The sequence below is a fragment of the Triturus cristatus genome, chromosome 6 (genome assembly GCF_964204655.1).
Source record: "Triturus cristatus chromosome 6, aTriCri1.1, whole genome shotgun sequence".
Taxonomy (NCBI): domain Eukaryota; kingdom Metazoa; phylum Chordata; class Amphibia; order Caudata; family Salamandridae; genus Triturus; species Triturus cristatus.
The window spans coordinates 1,884,098,995-1,884,125,694 of NC_140589.1; the positions used below are offsets into that span (position 1 = coordinate 1,884,098,995).

Sequence of the window (26,700 nt, forward strand, 5' to 3'; positions counted from 1 at the left end):
AAACTGACTACAGAGGGGAGGCAGGCATGGGCAGGGATAGCAATCTGACCACAAAGAGCAGGCAGGATCATGCAAATAGAGAACTAGGAGAGGCAACAGCAGCAACCTGGACATGGAGGGCAGGTCAGCCAAGGTGGAATTAGCACAATTGAACATGAAGGGCAGGAAGGAGGGGGCAGGGGCATGCACAGGGAAAACAGAGAACAACTGGTAATTGTTAGGGAAGCAAGTCAATCACAAAGTGCAGGGCAGGATGGGCAGTGCAGTACTGCAGACCACGGAGAGCAAGAGGGGTGGTTTAAGGGAAGGAAGGGCAGGTGCGAGGAAGGCCAGAGCAGCAAGCTGACGAGAGGGCATGCTGACATGAGCAGATGCTGTGTGTTGTCCATAAATGGCAAGAGCAAAGGAGCAGGGGCATGCAGACAGATAAGGTAGGACAGACAGGAATGGTGCAGGTCCAGGTAAAGCAAGATGACTATACAGGGCAGGCTGGCATGGGCAGGGGAAGCAAACTGACACAGAGTGCAGGAGGGAGGTGGCAGGGAAATACATATGGAGGACAGAGACCAGGAAGGAGGGGGTCAGGGGCAGCAAGCTGACAACAGAGCTACTGTGGGCTGGCAGACATGGTAAGTGGGGATGAGACAACCCTGCAGAGCATAGCCAAAGAGCACGTGGAGTTGGAGAGTTGGTCGAATATAATAAAAAACCTCTGATCTTCACTGGAACAAAACAAAGGTTAAAGTGCAGTTAAAGAAAATGAAACAGGTTAAAAACTAACATTTATAGACTTAAAAAGCTCCTTAATAACTATAACTTATGCCCCGGCCATGCATTGCTTATGACTGTAGCATCTTCCCCAGACCAACACTTGCTAAATAACTCAACGACACACAGAGCTGTAACTCACATGTCTTTATCGCTCTGTGTGTACACATTGTAATCCAAGATGTCATTACATTCTATTCTAGTGATTATGTCACACTGATACAGAGTCCTCTAGGAGTCACAGATAGATAGATACCTTTATTGTTTGATTAATTAAAATCTTACAATAAAACAAATTCATACAATAATCCATTACATACGCTTTAAATGGTAACAAATCCTTAAAATTCAATACATCGTTTAGTGTTTACGATAAAAATTCATACATTTAAGACTTTAAGAAGAAAATATAGTCAATCTTAATGTCCTGTTTCATGCTCTTCAAGTTTTTTCCATACTTTTATTAAAAATTTCACCAATGCGGAGTTCATGATTATATCGTCTGAGGAAAGACATCGAATCAGTGCTTGTCTACATGTCCTTATCGCTCTTTCGTTAAATAATCTCTTTAAAATAATAACTCTTTCATTTTTTAATACGGGACAGAGACATAATAGATGAATAATGTTTTCCTCCCCAGATTTATACAGCCTAGATAGAGTGTCATTTTCTAGTTGTTTCCAAGGTGGTGCCTGGGATAAACCCGGCAGTACGCCAAATTTTGCTTTGATAAAAATGTGTTTGTTTTTCTGCGACCATGCCGTATCCAGATATTGCTGTACCATTTTTTTTGAGAAGCCATTTATGATAGGCCAAGCATGTTTTCTTTTAGTAAAAGAGGCTTTGTCACTTATTATCGATAAGTGATCTGTAATTTTATTAATAACTTTCTTAAATGAATCCTGAGTAATGGTTGAGTCCCATATCTGCCTAACCTCAAATTCTTCTAAAGCCGCTTCCAAATATTTCCAGGTGGATGATTTAGTGTTTCCATTAATTTCCTTCCACAGTAGCTGGGACATTAGATTTTCTTGGTCATTTTTTATTCTGTTCCAGACTTTAATTGCATGACCTTTTCGTGCATACAGCTGGTTAATGAGACCGAATTCCAGCCTTACTTGAGCTTGCGATGCATTACTCAGCAAATAAAAAAGAATTTTAAATGTTTTTGAAATAGTATTGTTAATAATAATTGCGTCTTTTCCTTTTAAGGCCTCACTGCCGTATGTTAATGAAGATAGCAGTTTGGCCGATATTACCTTTAGGAAGGGACGGTAAGTTAGGTCGCGAATTGATTTTTGGATAGACCTAAATGCAGCTATCAAATCATTTGCTTTCCTATAAATTTCAAGCTTCTGAGGGAAAACATTTCCATTATCATTGAATATAACACCCAGATATCTATAGGTATCGACTTGTTCTAATTGCTGCTTTCCCAAAAACCGTTTAGATTTATATTTTCGTCTTGCGTTTTTTGAGATCACCAAAACTTTAGATTTTGTTTCATTTATTACCATCCTATTTTCTTTTGAATATTCAAATATTCGTGCTATTAAATGCTGCAAACCCACTTTTGTATTGCTTAAAAGAACAACATCATCTGCATATAATAAATTTGATATATGTTTATCTGCTAATTTGGGTGGATGAGCGTTTATATTATTCAATGCCTCCGTCAAGTCTACTAAGAACAGGTTAAATAGTAATGGGGCCAGTACGCACCCTTGCTTTAAACCACCTGTTGTCGGAATTTTGATGGTAAGTGATCGACCGTCTCCAATGCGCACTCTGACCCAAGTATCGGTATATAAAAGACGAATCAGCTGTAATAATAGAGGTGGGATTCCTTGCATTCGTAACTTTTCTACAGTCCTCTAGGAGTCAGAAAGGTTCAGTTCGAAATAATGCAAGACACTACATCTCCCCCTCTGTTAAAGGAAAAAATTGCACATTTTTAGAAAGTCATGAGACAGACACACATATCTACAAAAAGAAAAACATGTACAAGTATATATGCTCAATTAATCTTCTTGGTGCTTTGATCTATTGACCCAGTCTGGTTATTGGAATGGTCATCTTCAATGTCGGATATTGCCAATGATGATAACAATTCAGCAACAGTCATTGAGTTTTCAGAATCAGACTTTTTTCACAATCTCGAGTTAAATACCAAAGAAATCCAGGCCTGAAGTGAGAAGAGTCTCTTGTAAGGGATATCCCAGGTCATTGGGCAGTCACCATGTGTCCCTTGGTATACACTAATTGAAAAGGTTCAGCATCCTAATTCTTTAAATTCTTTACTTTTGAAGGGTGGACCATTGTTAGACCTCATAATGGCTGCTGACCCCCATGTTGGAAAGATGTCATCAAGTTTTTTGATTCTTCGCTTATGTGTCATAGTTCGACCAATGGAAAACATGAATATTCATCTATAGTCACTGTTAAATGATGTCCATTGTGAAGTGGATCAAATGAATCAATGGCTATTCTCTCCCAGGCATGTTTAGGGAGTTCTGACATGTTCAGAGTATGTTAAGTAACTTTGGTTGACATGCAATTGCATATGTGACAGGCCTTGAGTTCCTTTTCAACTCTTTCATCTATCATGGAAACCAAACTCGGTCTCAGAGAACTCTCTTTGTAGCAACAATACTACAATGTCCTTCATGGGCAACTTCTATCAAGTTTTGTAATAGACTCTCTGGAATTGATGCTTGCAGTATAATTCATTCCTGAGTTATTGTCAATTCATCCTTAGCATTCTTGTAGTTTTTATATTTACCATCATTACTGAGAGGGCGACATGTATACTCCACAAATGATGTGTAATTATGTATTTTAACTTTAGCAGGTCACTATCATGACTCATAGCAGTGACAATCCAGGCTAATGATACAGCAGCTGGTGTGGTTGACTTGATAATGAAATTGATGTAGGTCACAGCCATTTTGGATGGAGTACCAATGACCTGGAATAGGCACTCATGAAAAGTAGTCAGCAGGATTTTGATCCTTCCCTTGTCAATGTGCAATTAGATAATGGTACTCTTGCAATCATAGTCCCCATCGTTCAATTTCAGTAAGCTTTTTGGCTTTTGGATTGCTGAAGATGATCAGCAAAGCTTGAACATCAGTCACTAGTGCAAAACGCACTCCATACAGGAATACATGGAAATGTTTACAAGCCCATAATACAGCCATACTTTCCTTCTTAGGCTGAGATTAAGCACTTCTGTTTGAGACAAACTTCTACGAGAAGAGGCATCAATATGTTAACTTGCACTTGGATAGCCAATATGCTGTGCAAGTATAGCACCTAATAAAATAGGGCTAGTGTCAACCACAATCTTGGTATTGAGCTTTGCATTGATGTACCCCATTTCTGTAGCATTTACAATGGCATGTTTGATTCTTTTCAAATTCTTGTGATCATTTAAAATATGTGTTTTATTTGTTAACTCTAGTAATGGAACATTGAAACACCTTGTGGGGGTTCAGCATTTGTCAGGGCATGAACTTTTGCCAGATCAGGCTTCCTACCACCATCAGAAAAGCTATGTTCAAAGAATTTCAGTTTGTTTTATTGAACTCACACTTAAAGTTAAACCTGCATCATTGAGTAACTGAAATACTTGTGTGAGGGGTATATCATGCTCCTTCTGTGTAGCTTTGAAAACTAATATGTCATCACTATAATTAAATGCTTTAACAACAGGTTGTATGATACATCGTAGGATATCTTGGAAATGTTCTGCAGCAGATGACACACCAAACCTAAGTCTCTTGTATCAAAACAAACCAGCATGTATAAAATACATTTGAAGCTTTCTTGAAGTTCTAATTGATGCTAACCTTTATTCAAATCAAGTCGAGAGAAGACTTTGGCACCATTCAATTGCATAATCATATTAGCAATGGATGTGGTTCTCGATGAATTACTTTGTTTGCCTGGTGTATGTCAATGCATATACGCTCATCTCCTTCATGGCCCTTTTTAGGTGGTACCACTATGTGTGTTGGACCAGCGCAACTTTGAATAATGTTATACTGAAGTAATGATTCAAGTTGTTTTTCAACACCTTCTTGTAAATGAAAAGCAACTGACCTATGTCGCTGAGCAGGGTGAACATTCTCATAAATATGCAGGTTTACTTTCATAGTCCTTAACTTTCCTAAACCGTGAATTAATGTAGGGGATTGACTTTCTATTTTGTTATGAGCATTCAAGTTGAAATTCATATTCACTGTCAGCAGCTGTGTTGAAACTGAGCAAGCAGACACTGGCCCCCGTATCTTGAAACACATGGATCAGTGCTTGTATTTTTATTTCCTTATGTTTCACTGTAACTATAAATGAACCTTGACCTTTCATGGGTGTCTATGCAGCCCAAGTGTACACTTTGATCTTTAACGACATAAACCGCAAAAATGGAGACAGTTCCTTCTACTATTCTTCAGGCATTATATTTATGAAGACACCACGATCGGTAATAAAAGGTATTAAACATTTATTTATTTTCAACGTAATCTTTGGACATTACTTTGACAGGATGATTTTTCTTGGACTGACTTTTCTCCTCACAGGTGACTAGTCCGATATGTGCATGTTTTTCTGACATAAACATTGACATGGCAACATCACTTTTTTTTTAAGGAGTTTTATACAGCGTGAACTTAACCTGAAGGTATCGGGTATCAGAGCAATTTACATAGCACCAGTTGTGTTACATGAGGGCACATTCATTTTTGTTAGGCAGGAGAGATTAAGTGATTTGCCCGGAATCACAGGATGTTCAGCGTCATTACCGAGACTCAAACCTAGTTCCCCAGATCTGAGGTTGAATGCCCTAGACATTAGGCCAACTCCTCTCCCCAACTGACTTTGTTCACTGTCACTTTATTGAGGTGGAAGAAGTATCGACTTGCCTTAACTGATGTTGTCGCTTGGCCTTCCTGTTGCATGTTGCTTCTGGAACATTCTGGCAGCCATTTTGCCTTCACACCAAAGCCTTTATGCTAAATAATAGGCATGCTCTTCATGCTAACTTCTAATCAGAAGGAGCCTGCAGCTACACACTCTCTGTTTAACAACAGTGCAGGTTTCATGCAGGCTTAAGCTCAGATGGTGCACCGTGAACTGAAGGACAACTCCAGCTTGTATTCCAAAAACTGGGCTCTTTGGCAGCAGCACATTCCCAAACAGGGGCCCAGTCATACAGATCAAAACTCTCGTCAGCTAGGGTGAAGCACAGTTACTATATTCAGATAGGTGTTTCGGAATACCCTCATATTTTCCCCGATATAATTGTATATTTGCCCAATCAAACAATATGTAAATTCAACTAAAAAAAGGTCAGTTATTAGCATGTTCATTTCCTTCTCCTTGGTTCTAGACCCCAATGTGGCTAATACAAATATGTGGAACTGATAAAATAGAAATACAATATGCAGTTATCTAATTTTACAATTTTTGGCAGTGTCTGTTGCTGGGCATGTTTTATGATTTTGCCAATGTTTTCGAAGGCACTACCTAGTGCTTCATAATTATACAAGCGAACAACAAAAACATACCAATTCTCTATATGATGCCTTAACAAATACCAAAAGCAAAATAGCTTACCTCAAAATATAATTTCCATTTGTCCATTAGAAGTGAAAGTGATGAATGGCAACCTGCATAAGTGTAACAAAAGTCAGTAGAGAATTCCTTTGGAGGTAATATCAGTGTCTCCTTTTGCCAATTCTCAAAAATGCCAGCCTCAGCAGCTGCAAGGAATGGCACAGCTGCCAAAAAGTAATTCATGCCTGTAAGAAAGAGAGAAACACTAAGAATCATGATAGCATACACGCAATAGGAGTGCACTGGAGAAACAAATAAGTTATACAAAATAAAACAAAAAAATCTGATATACCAAAAAGAATACCATATATATCTATGCTGTTTTGTTATGGAACACTCTGCATTGGAACACTCTGTGTGATTAATTTATTGAAACCTTCCCTTTCTAGGTATGTGAAACTATAACAATTTCTCTTGGTATATTTTTACATTTCCTGGTGCTTGATTAAAAAAACCTAAGTGCAGGTGACCAAAATTATTCCTAAGAGTCCACCTCCACCTTTCACCCTGCACTGCCCAATTTCACCCTGGCAATGGCCTCCCCTACCTCTAGCATCAACCAATGACAGGATGGGCAGTGCTCACAGGGGATTGCAGCAAGCATGTGAAGTGTACACACCTGGCTTCTTCAATGAAAGGTGTTTGGGAGATGCATTCTCCTTTCTCCTACAGTGAATCTGTGCATTTAACAGTCCAATGTTCACTTACATTTGCTAATAAGACTGTCAAATACCCTCTAAAGGGGCTCTCATGAAGTATTCCAGTACTTTTATGTTCCAGTTTTCTGGGTGACAAGAGCTGGAGTATGAGGTTAGGCGATTTTGAATAGAAGATTAAACTGAGTTATTGATTATGTGACAAAATGAACAAAAGGAGTTTTAAATCACACCCTGAACAATTAAAGATATCAAATGTAGATGATAGACTTGGAAGCAAACACTTGTCCATGGAAGTGGGGGCTGGGGGTTTAGTTGATGACAGGTGGAGCAACCATCACTTGATTCACTTGCGAGCCACAGAGCCTGGCACTATTATTTGGGCAGGGATTGAAACAGCACAACCAACTCATCCCATTACAGCACACCAGCATGTGTAAGGCAGCATAGTTGGTTTCCTTGCCTCCTTTAAGTGAACCTTCCTAATCTCCATTTGTAAAGTGTTCAGTAATCTGGAGATTGGCCCATTGACATAATTATGGGAGAACAGAGGAAATTGTTTTGTTAGAAGACAAAATGTTCTTTTAGAGAAAAACTCAACCATTGTGGAGCACTGGGACCTGCATTCTAACCCTAACGCATTCTGAATCGAAATTAGTGGGGTGCGTGAAAGGAGTCTCCCCTTCTATTTATGATTTGCAATGAGATGTATCCGGAGTACCATTACATGCTCACCTAGATATCTTCCAAAATGTGAAAATGTTAATTTTTGAGTCTGCTTTGAAAAGAGGTTTCCCTTTAGGGAATGCAAATGCAGGGATGGTTTTCTGCTGCTCCTTGTTGGCCTCCAGTCCTGTGTTTGTGGAAAATCACATGGGGTCATAAATAGCAACCTGCTTAATTGATATCCATTAGGGACATTGGAGTATATTTACTATGTTTTAGCGTAGTGTTTGCATCACAAACGTGATGGAAATCACAGCTAAATCTTTCTTTACTAATTTACTTCTCAGTGCTAAATGTGACCAATGATCTACACTGGAAATTAGTAGAAAGTAGCATAAATCAGCACATAGCGCTGTTTTTCATTACTTAGCGCCAAGGGGTAGATCATGGATGGTGCATGGGTGTTCCCATGCAACCACCTAAGGTTTTTGACTCTAAGCCCTATTTACTTAAAATAGTGGACAAAGGTTAGCTTCAGAAAATATCACCCAGATCAACCATGTGCTATGTCAGAGAAATGCTTTAATTTCCCATTTCTTTTCCGACTTTGCATGTGTTATTATTATTATTAATATAAATATTCAGCATTTATGAAGTGCATAGCTAGCCTACGGCGTGTGCTGCACTGTACAGCACACATGCAAGGTGGGAAAAGTTTTAAGGTGTGTCTAAGCATAGTACTTTGTACTGGAAAGGTATCCTTCCTGTACAAAACCTATGCTTGACTCACGCAGTCAACCTGGCACTATGGTGATAAGGTGTGTATGGGGCACACTGCAGCACATTTCTATGCTGGCACTAAGGAGAGGGGGACGAGTGCCATATTTCTATAAATTTGGCGCTCCCCTGCTCCCTCCATCTCACGCAACGCAGAGCAGCATTTGCTGCAGCTGTACTGCACGAATATCTAGTAAATCTGGGCAATTTTTAGTGGACCCTAAGGCACTGGATATTTTGAAATGTGACCTAGTGGTACACAGATTTCCGCACTATCAAATGCATTCAAAGATGGTCGGTCTGAGTTCGTGACACCTGGAACTAACCACGCATAGGCTGATTGACTCATGCCCATTGATATTGATGGTAAGATTGGAATCATGACTCACTAGTGGAATTTATCTTGGATATTCAGCCACACATACTGGGCAGTGGACAGTGGCCACTCAGTTCTGGTAATAATTCAGATGACTATTGTCCTGAGGAGACCCTGCGACTCAACATGGGTTAAAATGTTGCCATGTGTTTCACTTAGTTGTCCAAATTGATAAATGTTTCACATGTTGTAAAGTGATACACACATGTGATTTCTTTATAACTTTAATTACCAATGAACTTTTCTGTTTTGTCCTTGTGTTTCATATATCTATTGTTTTTTTCCCTCACATTTTAGCACTGCGTCACCTCTACTTAGGTTATTAACTATAATATTATCTGCACAAAAAAATCACAGAAACTTTTGTCAGCAATTATTGGATAGAGCATTACATTTGTACAAAAGACTTAACAAAGTGTATATATACCACTTGGTGTTTTTGAATGAATAAATTAGTTGGTAGCTTCCTCGAACGGATGCTAGAGGGTGGCTCATCGTTCTGAAAAGAGTCCCATGGTGGACTTTTTTTCATTTAAATATTATTGACCAGGGTCCACGTGGGCTGATAAAGCATTGTCCTTGTGATAAGATACACACCAAAAATGGATCATAAATCGCAAAGTAAGAGGTATCAGCTCCTCATCAAAATAAGTGAAAGCCACACAGTATCCAAGAATGAGAAGGAAATGGTGACAAAATGAACACATAAGAAAAAGGCACATGCAACTCCAGACCCAACTAGTACGTTCAGGGGAAATATTTACTAGTTTGCATAGCAAAACTACCCAGGTGGGGAGATGTAGGAACAGCAAGAGTCACCACAAACTATGGCCAATAATCAGAATCTACTGTAGACTTAGCTTGCTAATAAGAACTGTGCATATCCTAGATGTGTTACAGTGCCAATATGGTGCACTGGAGATGGTTTACTTGACCTACTTGTTTACAGTAACATTAACATATGAGCTTGACTATTTTCTATAACCTCATTGTTAAGGAGCCTGCCCTAAAGAAGCACACATGGCCTTCTCATGTGTAGCATAGCTCTTACTTACATCCATCTGCCAGACATAAAAGCGTTGTAACAAAGCTTCCCTGTGATAGTCTGTTACAATAAAGCACCTCGCAAGCTTTGCAGCATTGCTGCAGTAGGTAGGTGTGAGAAGGGCAAAAAACAAGACCACTCATACCTTGGCAGGGTAACAATTTGGCAAAATTTAACACATCCATATCCTGTGCTCTTGAATTAGCAGAGTGTTAGACCTGGTGTTCCCCTACATTTTTGCCTTCAAACCTCCTGTTTATCTGTCTTAATTGTTGCCGCCTTTAGGACGCTGTTCACTTTACCACTGTTAACCAGTGCTAACTAGCTTGAGCTCTCACTCATAAAATGTGGTAACATAGTCTTAACCCCAATTTTCATATTTAATTTATTTATAAATCCCTAGTCAAGTGTTCTACGGGTGCCCAGGGTCTGTAAATTCATTGCTACTTGTGAGCCTACAGCACTGAATGTGCCACCCACATAAGTAGCCCTCTAACCATGACTAAGGCTTTCCATTGCAGAGCCTGTGTGTGTAGTTTTAAACTGCCTTGTCAACCTTGCAAAGTAAGCCTTTTGCCATGACAAACGTTCCTTTTCTATGCATTTACTCCCCCCCCCTTCCAGGTAGACCCTAGACAGCCCCCTGGGCAGGGTGCAGTGTATTTATAAAGTTGGACATGTACTTTTAAGATTTACTTGCCCTGGTAGTGGAAAAATTCTACATTTGTTTTTCACTACTGCAAGACCTATCTCTCCCATATATAAACACCAGGATTACCTTATCACAGCTTATAAATGTAATTTACAATCTGGAAGAGGTAGACCTTTTGAGTTTGGTGTCTTTGGAATCACAACTTATGGTGAAGTTAGGTTGTAAATTGCAGTTACTAAAAATGCAGATATTTTCTTACTGTAGCCACTTGGTGCCTGCTGCCTGTCTCTGCTCTCATGTCTGGTTGGAGGGCTGACAGCTGAGCTTTGTGTATACCTTCTAGACAGCCACACAAAATGGGATCTTAAGTGTGACCTGATGGGCATTGATTGGCCATCCTGGGCAATCACAACCTCACTTACTCCTGAATAGGCTGTTTCCTGTCTATACACAAAGGGCTGCATTACCCCCTGAAGTGTGTCAGAACCCTGGACAGAAAGAACAGGAACTCAGTGTACTTCAATGACATGTCTTTGAAGTTTCCCCTACTTCAAAGAAAGTCCAACTGGATATAAGTACTGGATTCTCTGACACCACTCCAGTGCACTTCTGGGCTTGTGGATATGCTGCAGGACAAGGACTACTGTGCTGCTGAAGGCCTTCACATGACAGCACATTGCAGTCACCAATAAACAGAGGGGCCCCCTAAAGGTATAATATAGGTAGAGATTCAGGGGAAAAGACGAGTTCAACACAAAGAAAATATACTCTACCCTTTATATTAGAAAAGTACAATGTATCAAGGATTTAAATACAGGCCAGAGACACTCTGATAGAAACGAACATAGAATATGTATACACACATATACAACTACCTCCCTTTGAGTTTAGTACAAATTTTATTTCGCTTGTTTAGTAATTTCAGGTAATACAGATCATATTTTATACATTTGATAAATTCTATGCAACAAAGGAAAGAGAAAACAGGTTCCCACTAGGAAAAAGAAAACTAATCACATCCAATTCAATCACATCCAAAACAAACATTCATACAGAATCACACCAATGCACTGTTCATACTAGTGCAAACTGAAAGCACTGAAAAGTCCCACCCAGCGAAAAAGATTATCACAACAAAGAATTGCTCAAAAACACAGTTGTGTATATAGGCCTAAATAGACAAGCGATGGAATCAAAGGTTTCTGAGTAACACAGTTTTTCTTGATGTTAAATCCAATGAAGAGAAAGGGTGGGGCCCTGTGCAAAACGCCGACGCGCGTTTCGGTGAGACAACTCCTAATTACGGAGTACCACCTTCTTCAGGGCATAACAGAACCGCCTAAATTGAATCGGGACCTGGAACACAAAAGAAGGAAGTAAAATATATATATATGTGCATATATATATCGAGCAATTGAACAAATTCACATGTAACTATTCATACAGAGTGCCACTTAGCCAAACCAGAAAACGGATAAACATTATTTCTATTAAAATATGGTGGTTATTCATGCGCACCAGGAGCCATGAGGGATAATGTGAAGAGATAACAAAAAATAGAGAAGCAGAGAGAGATGGACAAAAAACGAAAGATGGAGAAAAATACAGCAATCACCACACGCAAAAAATGTCGCTCTCTTATCCTAGGCTAAGTCCCAGAAAGAAGATTTACCTGTATCGATAGAAGGGAGACTGTTCAGCGTAATTACTTCTAGAACGGAGTTTCACCACGAAGGAAGAATATCATTCTATTCAAACAAATATTTTTAAATGAAAACTAAATAAGTCTATAACAAAATTACGCAATAAAAGAATAAGCATTAAACCACACTACATATCCAGATATTGCAAATATGTAACCAAGAAACGCAGATTACCTAAAATCAATAAGGATACACAAAAATCTTCAAGGTTAATGGGCAGGAAGAGGCCCATGCGCCAGGATTCGATCTTTAATGAGAGAAAGAGACACACATACCCTCTCCCAGCGGGTTCAATTCTAATGCAGGGAGTGAAGAAAAAAAGAAGAAAAAAGAAAGATAAACGGACTATAGGCAGCTGTTTAAAGCGACATAGTACCACATACAAGGTTGCAACAGAAGTGTCGAGTTTGCAAAACAATGGATAAAAACAGAGGGCCAAGAAATACTTTGCTCACCTAGTGTCGAGGCATGACCCAGAGAGTTGCAGAAGCGTCAACTTGTTCGTATAGATTCTAAACGGATCAGCGAAAAGCTTAGAATAAGCTGGAAACAAGCAGAAAAACGGTGAAAACGTTATAGAATGAACAGAGCGGATTTAAAGAAAAAGAAGAAAAATAGCGTTCAGAGAAAACGGACCCGCATGTAAATAGCTTAAGCGAAAATAGAGGCCAGATAGAACTGCAATACCTTAAGGAAGCAGCGTAGCGTCTGTAATGATCAAACGACGTCTAAACAGCGGCGTCCATGAAAAGCGATCGCTTGCGAGAGAGAGCCCGCCCGAATCAGGCTATTTAAACCCTCCAATCAGGCAAACATCAATTAGGGGTGTGTTCGAGAAACCGATTCGCCAGACTTAAAGACGTAGTGAAGAATAAAGATAAACCGGGACAGGTCGCTATTAAACCCTGCACTCATTAGGAAAAAACGTAGTATGGTGGTGAATTCAAATCAAAACCATGCCAGAGATCAAACTAACGAAGAAAAGAAATAAAGAGATAAAAACCGAAATGGTACAAAGATATACGACAAAGTCAAAAGTTGAGGCATAGTAGGAGTAAAAAATAAAAAGTGAGAAGGGACAAAAAGAATACCAAAATAAAAAATTAATGAAAAGGAGATAAAAAGAGGGAAGAATGATATTACAAAATGCAAAAAGCAAGTCAATAATAGACAGAAACTAAATAGATAAAAAGATTTTATGAAAAAACACATACATAAAGACAATTAATAGAAAAAATAAATGAAGATAATAGAAAAGACAGAGACAAGAGGCACTACAAAAAGGTCTCAATATGTCCAAACATATAGAACAAGTCATGGAAAGCAATAGAGAACTGAATGGAAAAACTACATAAATGTATTCTCCCATTGAAGGGATTCATTCAGGCCCCTGTCTTTGGTGTTAAGGACAAAAATCCAAAAAACCTCGCGTTTCTTGCGTATGTTATCCGAATTGGACCCCTTCTGTGGGCGGATTTTCTCAAGAATAGTCCAACGCAGTTCATCATCTTTATGATTTTTTTCGATCCAATGGCTAACCAGGGGTGCTGTATGTTTGGACCGTCTGATATTGGATTTGTGCTCCCCAATCCGAACCCTGACCTCTCTGGAGGTTTCACCTACATAGGAGGATAAACAGGGACATTGTATAGCGTAGACACAATTAGATGTCCTGCAATTGGTCATCTCCCTCAATTCAGCAGTATAACCATTGATGCAGATGGAAGTGCCAACAATAGCATTGGCACATGCATGGCATGTGCCACATTTGTGATTACCTCTAACAGGAGAGGAACCCTTAATGGATTTTTGCAAAAAGGTTTTCTGATCTGAATCTTTTGCTCTCACCAAAAGATTTCTGAGATTTTTATTTCTGCGAAACGCAAAAACAGGTTTTGGCATAGGAGGTGTTTGTTCACCTAAATTCAACAGATGCCACTCTGAATTGATAATTTATCTGATCTTATTGTTAAATGAAGAGTGCTTGGTGACACAAACAAGTTTGTCTGCTTGTTCCTGCGATTTGGGTTGAAACATGGAATCACGGTTGTAGAATCGTGCCCTTTTAGAGGCATCTCTCACCATCCTGGGAGGATACCCTCTGCTGATAAATTTGAGCTTCATAATTTCCGCATTATGGAGATAATCCTTAATAGAAGTACAATTTCTGCGGAGACGCAAAAATTGGCTGAAGGGGATCCCATCCTTCTGACTTCTAGGGTGGAAGCTTTCAAAATGAAGCAGTGTGTTTCTAGCGGTGGGCTTCGTATATAGAGACACCATAAGCTTACAGTCATGGTGTTCTATCCAAACATCAAGAAACTCCAGTTTTGCGGTACTGAAATGGGCGGTGAACCTGATGTTATTATCAGCCGCATTCAACCATTCAATGTAGTCGTTCAAAGATGGTTGGTCGCCAGTCCAGATGAAAAAAACATCATCAATATAGCGCGACCAATGTCGGACATTCTCGAAAAAAGGAGCAATTTCATTGAAGATGTTGTTTTTCTCATAGTCGCCCATGTATAGACATGCAATACTTGGTGCGCAGGCCGCCCCCATACTTACTCAGTCAGTCAGTCAGTCAAAAAGCTTTATTTCGATAAGAATTATCATAAAAGCATATACAAAAAATCATAGTAAAAGTAGAAGTTCATTAGGGAACAAATTTTACAGCAAATCATGATAATAGCTTAGTGGCTGATTTAAAAAGAGACATCCTAAAATACGGTTTAAAATAGAGTTAAAAAATACAATTTAAAAAAGTCACATATAGAGAAAACAGATCATTGTGTCATCTAGTACAACTATTAAGTTTGCTTCTAATGATCCAGGACCAGCCCAGAAATTTGGCCACAGCACAGACAAGCACCAAACTTGTGTCAGTGCGAAGAATACGTAGGGCGACACGATAGTTCGAAATGGCCAGGAGACGGCAGGCAGGGGCTAGCCATCTTTTTCTCGGGTTACTGTACGCTGGGTATTCAAACATAATGTGGGCTATGCTTTCTACTTTTTCAGAACATGTCGAGCAAGTAGCAAAGGTCTGGTAGGGAGGCTTCCATTTACTGGTAAATTCACGAGTGGGGAGGATCTCAAGTCTGAATTGAAAATACAGTGATCTGTCCCTAGGTTTTTGTATAAACTCAAGGAAAGGCTCAAAGTTAACTGTCTGCTTAAAGGTGAAAAAAGCTTCAGTTAGTCTACCGTGACTTGAGCTACCAAGATCCTGGTTATCAATCCTGGCCCAATATGCTTTTTTGAGATCCACCTTGCTAACAGGGGCTCCGTGCTCCCAAAGATCATTTAGGCCAAGCTGGATAAGAGATTTTTTAATATTACGAAGCCAGCTTATTTTTTGGGAGCCGACTGTATTCATGATTTCTCTCAAGCCCTCAGTATATTTGGCTAGCTCCGGGGTGCGCCATAGGCGAGCCCAAAATAACAGGGGGCGTAGCCTAACAATATCTTTGAACGAACGCCTACCCAGATCACTAAAGAAAGGTTTCAAAGGAGTACCCCTTGGCATTGTAACTAATTCTCTTAAAAATGTATTCTCGGACAGAGTAAGTTCATCTGTGTTTTCGAAGCCCCAGAGTTCGGCTCCATATATGGCCGAACCTACTGCTTTGGCCTGGTAAATCATTAATGCGGGAGTGATTGGCTTGCTCCTCGAGGAGCGATGTTCTTTGGCAATTACCACCGTGACTCGTTTATGATTGAGCAGCATTTTTTGGATGTGGGGCTTCCAGCTCAAAGTGTCGGAAATCCTAATACCTAGATAGTCAAATAATTTGACATATTCTAGGGGAACTCCATCAGACATGATGGGTACACTAGGTGATTTTCGAGATTTAAAAGAGAGGAGCTTAGTTTTTGAAGTGTTAATGACCAGTCCTCTCATTGAGCAGAACAAGTGAAATCTGTCTAAAAGCTTCTGTAACCCTGCTGGTGTCTTGGAAATCAGCAGGGTATCGTCCGCGAATAAAAGAGTGGGGACTTTTTCCCCCGCCAAAACAGGAGCGTTCGCCGGGACTTCTAGCAGAAATTTCCCCACTCCATTCACGAAAAGGGAAAAAAGAGTGGGCGCTAGTACACAGCCCTGGCGGACTCCTCTATTGACTGGGATCTTGTCAGTTCTCTGAGCCTGGCTACCCCATCTCACCCTGGCAAAGTTCCCCTCGTGGAGGCGTACCAGGAAGTCGAGGATATAAGGCGGAAGACCCAAGTCATGGAGGACAGACCATAGGCGATCACGAGGGACCAGGTCGAAGGCCGACTTCAGATCGATAAAGGCTAGATGGAGATTGCCCCTACCAATCAGTACAGTTTTCCAATATAACAGTAGGAGCCTAAAGACCTGGTCGATCGTGCTCGTAAATTGCCTGAACCCATTCTCGGACACTACGGATTCAGATAGTGAGGGCTCCCCGTATGGTAATTCAGCACAGGGACAGGCTTACGGTAATTCAGCACAGGGACAGGCGTTTGATCGTCCATTGCCGGAAAATCGTTTTTTAGGCAACCGACGGGGCAACTATCGCCCAAGATATCAAAACCGTTTTCAGAATCGATCCCAGGGCTTCCAACACAGGGGTCAATACCAGGATCCAGCTCAGCCACAGAGGTATATTCAAACCCGCCAACATCAATACTAGAGGACATGAATACGATCCCTATTTTTAATCTATCGAAGCACAAAATGGACCACTCTGCTGTGACATTACTCACTAAGGGTTTATCCTTCATTCCATCTACTAGGATCAACAAATTTGAACTTTTTAAAGACTTGCATGCCTTTTTCCGCAAAGTGAGACTTAAAAAGTTTTTCTTGGACAAAGATTCTAACACCAATAATGATAACCTATCTGGCTTGAGACCTCCCTCTAGTTTCACCCCTGCCCTAGAGACATTAGGCATGGAAGTTAACTTATTTGAGAAAGCAGTCCTCAACAAAATCCAGAGGTCCGTTAAATTTGTCCCTACACCTACCTACATTATCACTAGGGAGGAGAATCTTGCACTTATGGCTCTCAAGAACAATAACAACCTAACGATCAAACCCTGTGACAAGGGTGGGGGCATCGTCATTTTGGATACCTTCAGGTATAAAGAGAAAAGGCTTGATCTACTTGGGTCGCCTAGACACTATTGTAAAATTATGTCTAATCCTGAACCCAGAATCAAACGTCGAATCCTGCGAGGTGTGGAACAAGCGGTTGAGAGAGGAGACATATGCCTGTCGGAAGCCCTTTTCCTTACACCCACTCATACTCGCATTCCTATAATTTATGGTTTACCGAAGACCCACAAAGACCAATATGATCCACCTTTAAGGCCTATTGTCTCTACTATTGGCTCGGCAACGGAACCATTATCTAAATATCTTGATAAGTTTCTTCAGCCGATTGTGGGTAATCTGTTATCATATGTGAAGGATACTGGACATTTTATATCCAAGATTGAAGGCCTTGATTATGACCCCGAGCGAGAAATTCTGGTAACGCTTGATGTTGAATCGCTTTACTCTAATATTCCCCAAAGGGAGGCCTGTAGGGTGGTAAGTAACATCATTGCCTCTGATCAATCCTTATCTAATGGCACTTTTTTGATACAATGCCTCGAGATTGTTTTAGAGGAAAACTTTTTCGAATTCAATGGGCAACTCTATCAGCAAGTGCAGGGAGTAAGTATGGGGGCGGCCTGCGCACCAAGTATTGCATGTCTATACATGGGCGACTATGAGAAAAACAACATCTTCAATGAAATTGCTCCTTTTTTCGAGAATGTCCGACATTGGTCGCGCTATATTGATGATGTTTTTTTCATCTGGACTGGCGACCAACCATCTTTGAACGACTACATTGAATGGTTGAATGCGGCTGATAATAACATCAGGTTCACTGCCCATTTCAGTACCGCAAAACTGGAGTTTCTTGATGTTTGGATAGAACACCATGACTGTAAGCTTATGGTGTCTCTATATACGAAGCCCACCGCTAGAAACACACTGCTTCATTTTGAAAGCTTCCACCCTAGAAGTCAGAAGGATGGGATCCCCTTCAGCCAATTTTTGCGTCTCCGCAGAAATTGTACTTCTATTAAGGATTATCTCCGTAATGCGGAAATTATGAAGCTCAAATTTATCAGCAGAGGGTATCCTCCCAGGATGGTGAGAGATGCCTCTAAAAGGGCACGATTCTACAACCGTGATTCCATGTTTCAACCCAAATCGCAGGAACAAGCAGACAAACTTGTTTGTGTCACCAAGCACTCTCCATTTAACAATAAGATCAGACAAATTATCAATTCAGAGTGGCATCTGTTGAATTTAGGTGAACAAACACCTCCTATGCCAAAACCTGTTTTTGCGTTTCGCAGAAATAAAAATCTCAGAAATCTTTTGGTGAGAGCAAAAGATTCAGATCAGAAAACCTTTTTGCAAAAATCCATTGAGGGTTCCTCTCCTGTTAGAGGTAATCACAAATGTGGCACATGCCATGCATGTGCCAGTGCTATTGTTGGCACTTCCATCTGCATCAATGGTTATACTGCTGAATTGAGGGAGATGACCAATTGCAGGACATCTAATTGTGTCTACGCTATACAATGTCCCTGTTTATCCTCCTATGTAGGTGAAACCTCCAGAGAGGTCCGGGTTCGGATTGGGGAGCACAAATCCAATATCAGACGGTCCAAACATACAGCACCCCTGGTTAGCCATTGGATCGAAAAAAATCATAAAGATGATGAACTGCGTTGGACTATTCTTGAGAAAATCCGCCCACAGAAGGGGTCCAATTCGGATAACATACGCAAGAAACGCGAGGTTTTTTGGATTTTTGTCCTTAACACCAAAGACAGGGGCCTGAATAAATCCCTTCATTGGGAGAATACATTTATGTAGTTTTTCCATTCAGTTCTCTATTGCTTTCCATGACTTGTTCTATATGTTTGGACATATTGAGACCTTTTTGTAGTGCCTCTTGTCTCTGTCTTTTCTATTATCTTCATTTATTTTTTCTATTAATTGTCTTTATGTATGTGTTTTTTCATAAAATCTTTTTATCTATTTAGTTTCTGTCTATTATTGACTTGCTTTTTGCATTTTGTAATATCATTCTTCCCTCTTTTTATCTCCTTTTCATTAATTTTTTATTTTGGTATTCTTTTTGTCCCTTCTCACTTTTTATTTTTTACTCCTACTATGCCTCAACTTTTGACTTTGTCGTATATCTTTGTTCCATTTCGGTTTTTATCTCTTTATTTCTTTTCTTCGTTAGTTTGATCTCTGGCATGGTTTTGATTTGAATTCACCACCATACTACGTTTTTTCCTAATGAGTGCAGGGTTTAATAGCGACCTGTCCCGGTTTATCTTTATTCTTCACTACGTCTTTAAGTCTGGCGAATCGGTTTCTTGAACACACCCCTAATTGACGTTTGCCTGATTGGAGGGTTTAAATAGCCTGATTCGGGCGGGCTCTCTCTCGCAAGCGATCGCTTTTCATGGACGCCGCTGTTTAGACGTCGTTTGATCATTACAGACGCTACGCTGATTCCTTAAGGTATTGCAGTTCTATCTGGCCTCTATTTTCGCTTAAGCTATTTACATGCGGGTCCGTTTTCTCTGAACGCTATTTTTCTTCTTTTTCTTTAAATCCGCTCTGTTCATTCTATAACGTTTTCACCGTTTTTCTGCTTGTTTCCAGCTTATTCTAAGCTTTTCGCTGATCCGTTTAGAATCTATACGAACAAGTTGACGCTTCTGCAACTCTCTGGGTCGTGCCTCGACACTAGGTGAGCAAAGTATTTCTTGGCCCTCTGTTTTTATCCATTGTTTTGCAAACTCGACACTTCTGTTGCAACCTTGTATGTGGTACTATGTCGCTTTAAACAGCTGCCTATAGTCCGTTTATCTTTCTTTTTTCTTGTTTTTTTCTTCACTCCCTGCATTAGAATTGAACCCGCTGGGAGAGGGTATGTGTGTCTCTCTCTCTCATTAAAGATCGAATCCTGGCGCATGGGCCTCTTCCTGCCCATTAACCTTGAAGATTTTTGTGTATCCTTATTGATTTTAGGTAATCTGCGTTTCTTGGTTACATATTTGCAATATCTGGATATGTAGTGTGGTTTAATGCTTATTCTTTTATTGCGTAATTTTGTTATAGACTTATTTAGTTTTCATTTAAAAATATTTGTTTGAAGAGAATGATATTCTTCCTTCGTGGTGAAACAACGTTCTAGAAGTAATTACGCTGAACAGTCTCCCTTCTATCGATACAGGTAAATCTTCTTTCTGAGACTTAGCCTAGGATAAGAGAGCGACATTTTTTGCGTGTGGTGATTGCTGTATTTTTCTCCATCTTTCGTTTTTTGTCCATCTCTCTCTGCTTCTCTATTTTTTGTTATCTCTTCACATTATCCCTCATGGCTCCTGGTGCACATGAATAACCACCATATTTTAATAAAAATAATGTTTATCCGTTTTCTGGTTTGGCTAAGTGGCACTCTGTATGAATAGTTACATGTGAATTTGTTCAATTGCTCGATATATATATGCACATATATATATATTTTACTTCCTTCTTTTGTGTTCCAGGTCCCGATTCAATTTAGGCGGTTCTGTTACGCCCTGAAGAAGGTGGTACTCCGTAATTAGGAGTTGTCTCACCGAAACGCGCGTCGGCGTTTTGCACAGGGCCCCACCCTTTCTCTTCATTGGATTTAACATCAAGAAAAACTGTGTTACTCAGAAACCTTTGATTCCATCGCTTGTCTATATAGGCCTATATACACAACTGTGTTTTTGAGCAATTCTTTGTTGTGATAATCTTTTTCGCTGGGTGGGACTTTTCAGTGCTTTCAGTTTGCACTAGTATGAACAGTGCATTGGTGTGATTCTGTATGAATGTTTGTTTTGGATGTGAATGAATGTATGTGTGATTAGTTTTCTTTTTCCTAGTGGGAACCTGTTTTCTCTTTCCTTTGTTGCATAGAATTTATCAAATGTATAAAATATGATCTGTATTACCTGAAATTACTAAACAAGCGAAATAAAATTTGTACTAAACTCAAAGGGAGGTAGTTGTATATGTGTGTATACATATTCTATGTTCGTTTCTATCAGAGTGTCTCTGGCCTGTATTTAAATCCTTGATACATTGTACTTTTCTAATATAAAGGGTAGAGTATATTTTCTTTGTGTTGAACTCGTCTTTTCCCCTGAATCTCTACCTATATTATACCTTTAGGGGGCCCCTCTGTTTATTGGTCCTGTTTCCCGGCCCGGTGCCGTGGGGTTTTTCTTGTTCTTTCGATAAGGAGCTTGATTTGTTAGCACCAGGGCCTTCGAGCTATGGTATTCTTTAAATAGTTTTTTAGGAATTTTGTCTAATTTTTCTCTTTTTTCCTTACATTTCATTTTTTTTCGACATTCCCTGCTTTTTCACCTCTTTCCATCGTGTCTGTACTCTGACGACGTCGGTTTTCTTTCTCTTCTAATTTTTCTGTTATTTTATTTTTGTTCATGGATAGCATTAAGACATTTGGATTTTCTGATGAAGATTTTGCCCGCCTTCTAGGTCAAACCTTTGAGGGCGATCGCCCTTTTTCTTTGTCCCAAGGTCCTAACGAAGATTGGTCTAAACTCTTCAATTTAAAAAAGAAAACTAAACGAACAGAATCTCATGCTAATTTTATGCTTGAATACCTTAGGGCAGGAACTATTCCCATTGGTCTCCGTGTCAGAAATATTCCGGGCCTCTTTGTTGACATTAGGAAATTTTTGGAAAAGTGGGCCCTCATTTCCAATAGATGCTCCAGAGATTGGATGATCCTCATTATTGAAACAGCAAGGGAGGTCATCCAACTCCTTAATAAGGAAATCCAAGAGCTAGAAGAAAAATTAAAGCAATCGCATAGTGTAGAAGAGTGCAAAAAGAAATTGGAGGCAATTACCACTGAACTTGATTCCTTCAGTGAATACCTTCTTAAGAGGAAAACCGATAAATTAAGAAAGGACGTCAGAAACTTTTCTCAAGAGCGTGTCTATCCTTTCTTGATAGAGAACTTCTATGCAAACAGCGGTGAAAGCTCTTCAAACATCAATTTTTCCAATTGGGGCAACAAACGTGTTACAACATTCTCGGACACTACGGATTCAGATAGTGAGGGCTCCCCGTATGGTAATTCAGCACAGGGACAGGCTTACGGTAATTCAGCACAGGGACAGGCGTTTGATCGTCCATTGCCAGAAAATCGTTTTTTAGGCAACCAACGGGGCAACTATCGCCCAAGATATCAAAACCGTTTTCAGAATCGATCCCAGGGCTTCCAACACAGGGGTCAATACCAGGATCCAGCTCAGCCACAGAGGTATATTCAAACCCGCCAACATCAATACTGGAGGACATGAATACGATCCCTATTTTTAATCTATCGAAGCACAAAATGGACCACTCTGCTGTGACATTACTCACTAAGGGTTTATCCTTTATTCCATCTACTAGGATCAACAAATTTGAACTTTTTAAAGACTTGCATGCCTTTTTCCGCAAAGTGAGACTTAAAAAGTTTTTCTTGGACAAAGATTCTAACACCAATAATGATAACCTATCTGGCTTGAGACCTCCCTCTAGTTTCACCCAATGCCCTAGAGACATTAGGCATGGAAGTTAACTTATTTGAGAAAGCAGTCCTCAACAAAATCCAGAGGTCCGTTAAATTTGTCCCTACACCTACCTACAATATCACTAGGGAGGAGAATCTTGCACTTATGGCTCTCAAGAACAATAACGACCTAACGATCAAACCCTGTGACAAGGGTGGGGGCATCGTCATTTTGGATACCTTCAGGTATAAAGCGAAAATGCTTGATCTACTTGGGTCGCCTAGACACTATTGTAAAATTATGTCTAATCCTGAACCCAGAATCAAACGTCGAATCCTGCGAGGTGTGGAACAAGCGGTTGAGAGAGGAGACATATGCCTGTCGGAAGCCCTTTTCCTTACACCCACTCATACTCGCATTCCTATAATTTATGGTTTACCGAAGACCCACAAGGACCAATATGATCCACCTTTAAGGCCTATTGTCTCTACTATTGGCTCGGCAACGGAACCATTATCTAAATATCTTGATAAGTTTCTTCAGCCGATTGTGGGTAATCTGTTATCATATGTGAAGGATACTGGGCATTTTATATCCAAGATTGAAGGCCTTGATTATGACCCCGAGCGAGAAATTCTGGTAACGCTTGATGTTGAATCGCTTTACTCTAATATTCCCCAAAGGGAGGCCTGTAGGGTGGTAAGTAACATCATTGCCTCTGATCAATCCTTATCTAATGGCACTTTTTTGATACAATGCCTCGAGATTGTTTTAGAGGAAAACTTTTTCGAATTCAATGGGCAACTCTATCAGCAAGTGCAGGGAGTAAGTATGGGGGCGGCCTGCGCACCAAGTATTGCATGTCTATACATGGGCGACTATGAGAAAAACAACATCTTCAATGAAATTGCTCCTTTTTTCGAGAATGTCCGACATTGGTCGCGCTATATTGATGATGTTTTTTTCATCTGGACTGGCGACCAACCATCTTTGAACGACTACATTGAATGGTTGAATGCGGCTGATAATAACAGCAGGTTCACCGCCCATTTCAGTACCGCAAAACTGGAGTTTCTTGATGTTTGGATAGAACACCATGACTGTAAGCTTATGGTGTCTCTATATACGAAGCCCACCGCTAGAAACACACTGCTTCATTTTGAAAGCTTCCACCCTAGAAGTCAGAAGGATGGGATCCCCTTCAGCCAATTTTTGCGTCTCCGCAGAAATTGTACTTCTATTAAGGATTATCTCCGTAATGCGGAAATTATGAAGCTCAAATTTATCAGCAGAGGGTATCCTCCCAGGATGGTGAGAGATGCCTCTAAAAGGGCACGATTCTACAACCATGATTCCATGTTTCAACCCAAATCGCAGGAACAAGCAGACAAACTTGTTTGTGTCACCAAGCACTCTCCATTTAACAATCAGATCAGACAAATTATCAATTCAGAGTGGCATCTGTTGAATTTAGGTGAACACACACCTCCTATGCCAAAACCTGTTTTTGCGTTTCGCAGAAATAAAAATCTCAGAAATCTTTTGGTGAGAGCAAAAGATTCAGATCAGAAAACCTTTTTGCAAAAATCCATTGAGGGTTCCTCTCCTGTTAGAGGTAATCACAAATGTGGCACATGCCATGCATGTGCCAATGCTATTGTTGGCACTTCCATCTGCATCAATGGTTATACTGCTGAATTGAGGGAGATGACCAATTGCAGGACATCTAATTGTGTCTACGCTATACAATGTCCCTGTTTATCCTCCTATGTAGATGAAACCTCCAGAGAGGTCCGGGTTCGGATTGGGGAGCACAAATCCAATATCAGACGGTCCAAACATACAGCACCTCTGGTTAGCCATTGGATCGAAAAAAATCATAAAGATGATGAACTGCGTTAGACTATTCTTGAGAAAATCCGCCCACAGAAGGGGTCCATTTCGGATAACATACGCAAGAAACGCGAGGTTTTTTGGATTTTTGTCCTTAACACCAAAGACAGGGGCCTGAATGAATCCCTTCAATGGGAGAATACATTTATGTAGTTTTTCCATTCAGTTCTCTATTGCTTTCCATGACTTGTTCTATATGTTTGGACATATTGAGACCTTTTTGTAGTGCCTCTTGTCTCTGTCTTTTCTATTATCTTCATTTATTTTTTCTATTAATTGTCTTTATGTATGTGTTTTTTCATAAAATCTTTTTATCTATTTAGTTTCTGTCTATTATTGACTTGCTTTTTGCATTTTGTAATATCATTCTTCCCTCTTCTTATCTCCTTTTCATTCATTTTTTATTTTGGTATTCTTTTTGTCCCTTCTCACTTTTTATTTTTTACTCCTACTATGCCTCAACTTTTGACTTTGTCGTATATCTTTGTACCATTTCGTTTTTTATCTCTTTATTTCTTTTCTTCGTTAGTTTGATCTCTGGCATGGTTTTGATTTGAATTCACCACCATACTACGTTTTTTCCTAATGAGTGCAGGGTTTAATAGCGACCTGTCCCGGTTTATCTTTATTCTTCACTACGTCTTTAAGTCTGGCGAATCGGTTTCTTGAACACACCCCTAATTGACGTTTGCCTGATTGGAGGGTTTAAATAGCCTGATTCGGGCGGGCTCTCTCTCGCAAGCGATCGCTTTTCATGGACGCCGCTGTTTAGATGTCGTTTGATCATTACAGACGCTACGCTGATTCCTTAAGGTATTGCAGTTCTATCTGGCCTCTATTTTCGCTTAAGCTATTTACATTTACGTTTTCTCTGAACGCTATTTTTCTTCTTTTTCTTTAAATTCGCTCTGTTCATTCTATAACGTTTTCACCGTTTTTCTGCTTGTTTCCAGCTTATTCTAAGCTTTTCGCTGATCCGTTTATTAGAATCTATACGAACAAGTTGACGCTTCTGCAACTCTCTGGGTCGTGCCTCGACACTAGGTGAGCAAAGTATTTCTTGGCCCTCTGTTTTTATCCATTGTTTTGCAAACTCGACACTTCTGTTGCAACCTTGTATGCTGCCTATAGTCCGTTTATCTTTCTTTTTTCTTCTTTTTTTCTTCACTCTCTGCATTAGAATTGAACCCACTGGGAGAGGGTATGTGTGTCTCTCTCTCTCATTAAAGATCGAATCCTGGCGCATGGGCCTCTTCCTGCCCATTAACCTTGAAGATTTTTGTGTATCCTTATTGATTTTAGGTAATCTGCGTTTCTTGGTTAAATATTTGCAATATCTGGATATGTAGTGTGGTTTAATGCTTATTCTTTTATTGCGTAATTTAGTTATAGACTTATTTAGTTTTCATTTAAAAATATTTGTTTGAAGAGAATGATATTCTTCCTTCGTGGTGAAAAAACGTTCTAGAAGTAATTACGCTGAACAGTCTCCCTTCTATCGATACAGGTAAATCTTCTTTCTGGGACTTAGCCTAGGATAAGAGAGCGACATTTTTTGCGTGTGGTGATTGCTGTATTTTTCTCCATCTTTCGTTTTTTGTCCATCTCTCTCTGCTTCTCTATTTTTTGTTATCTCTTCACATTATCCCTCATGGCTCCTGGTGCACATGAATAACCACCATATTTTAATAAAAATAATGTTTATCCGTTTTCTGGTTTGGCTAAGTGGCACTCTGTATGAATAGTTACATGTGAATTTGTTCAATTGCTCGATATATATATGCACATATATATATATTTTACTTCCTTCTTTTGTGTTCCAGGTCCCGATTCAATTTAGGCGGTTCTGTTACGCCCTGAAGAAGGTGGTACTCCGTAATTAGGAGTTGTCTCACCGAAACGCGCGTCGGCGTTTTGCACAGGGCCCCACCCTT

The 26,700-nt window shown here is 39.9% G+C and overlaps 1 protein-coding gene across 1 annotated transcript in view; it reads right to left on the reverse strand.

Annotated features, from left to right (window-relative positions):
- The window catches only part of LOC146822290 (protein LEG1 homolog), a 179,117-nt gene that overhangs the window by 86,598 nt on the left and 65,819 nt on the right, over positions 1 to 26,700 (reverse strand). The window contains exon 3 of the mRNA XM_085613381.1: positions 6,388 to 6,572. Within this exon, the coding sequence (XP_085469507.1) occupies positions 6,388 to 6,572 (185 nt within the window). The remainder of the gene's footprint in view (positions 1 to 6,387; positions 6,573 to 26,700) is intronic.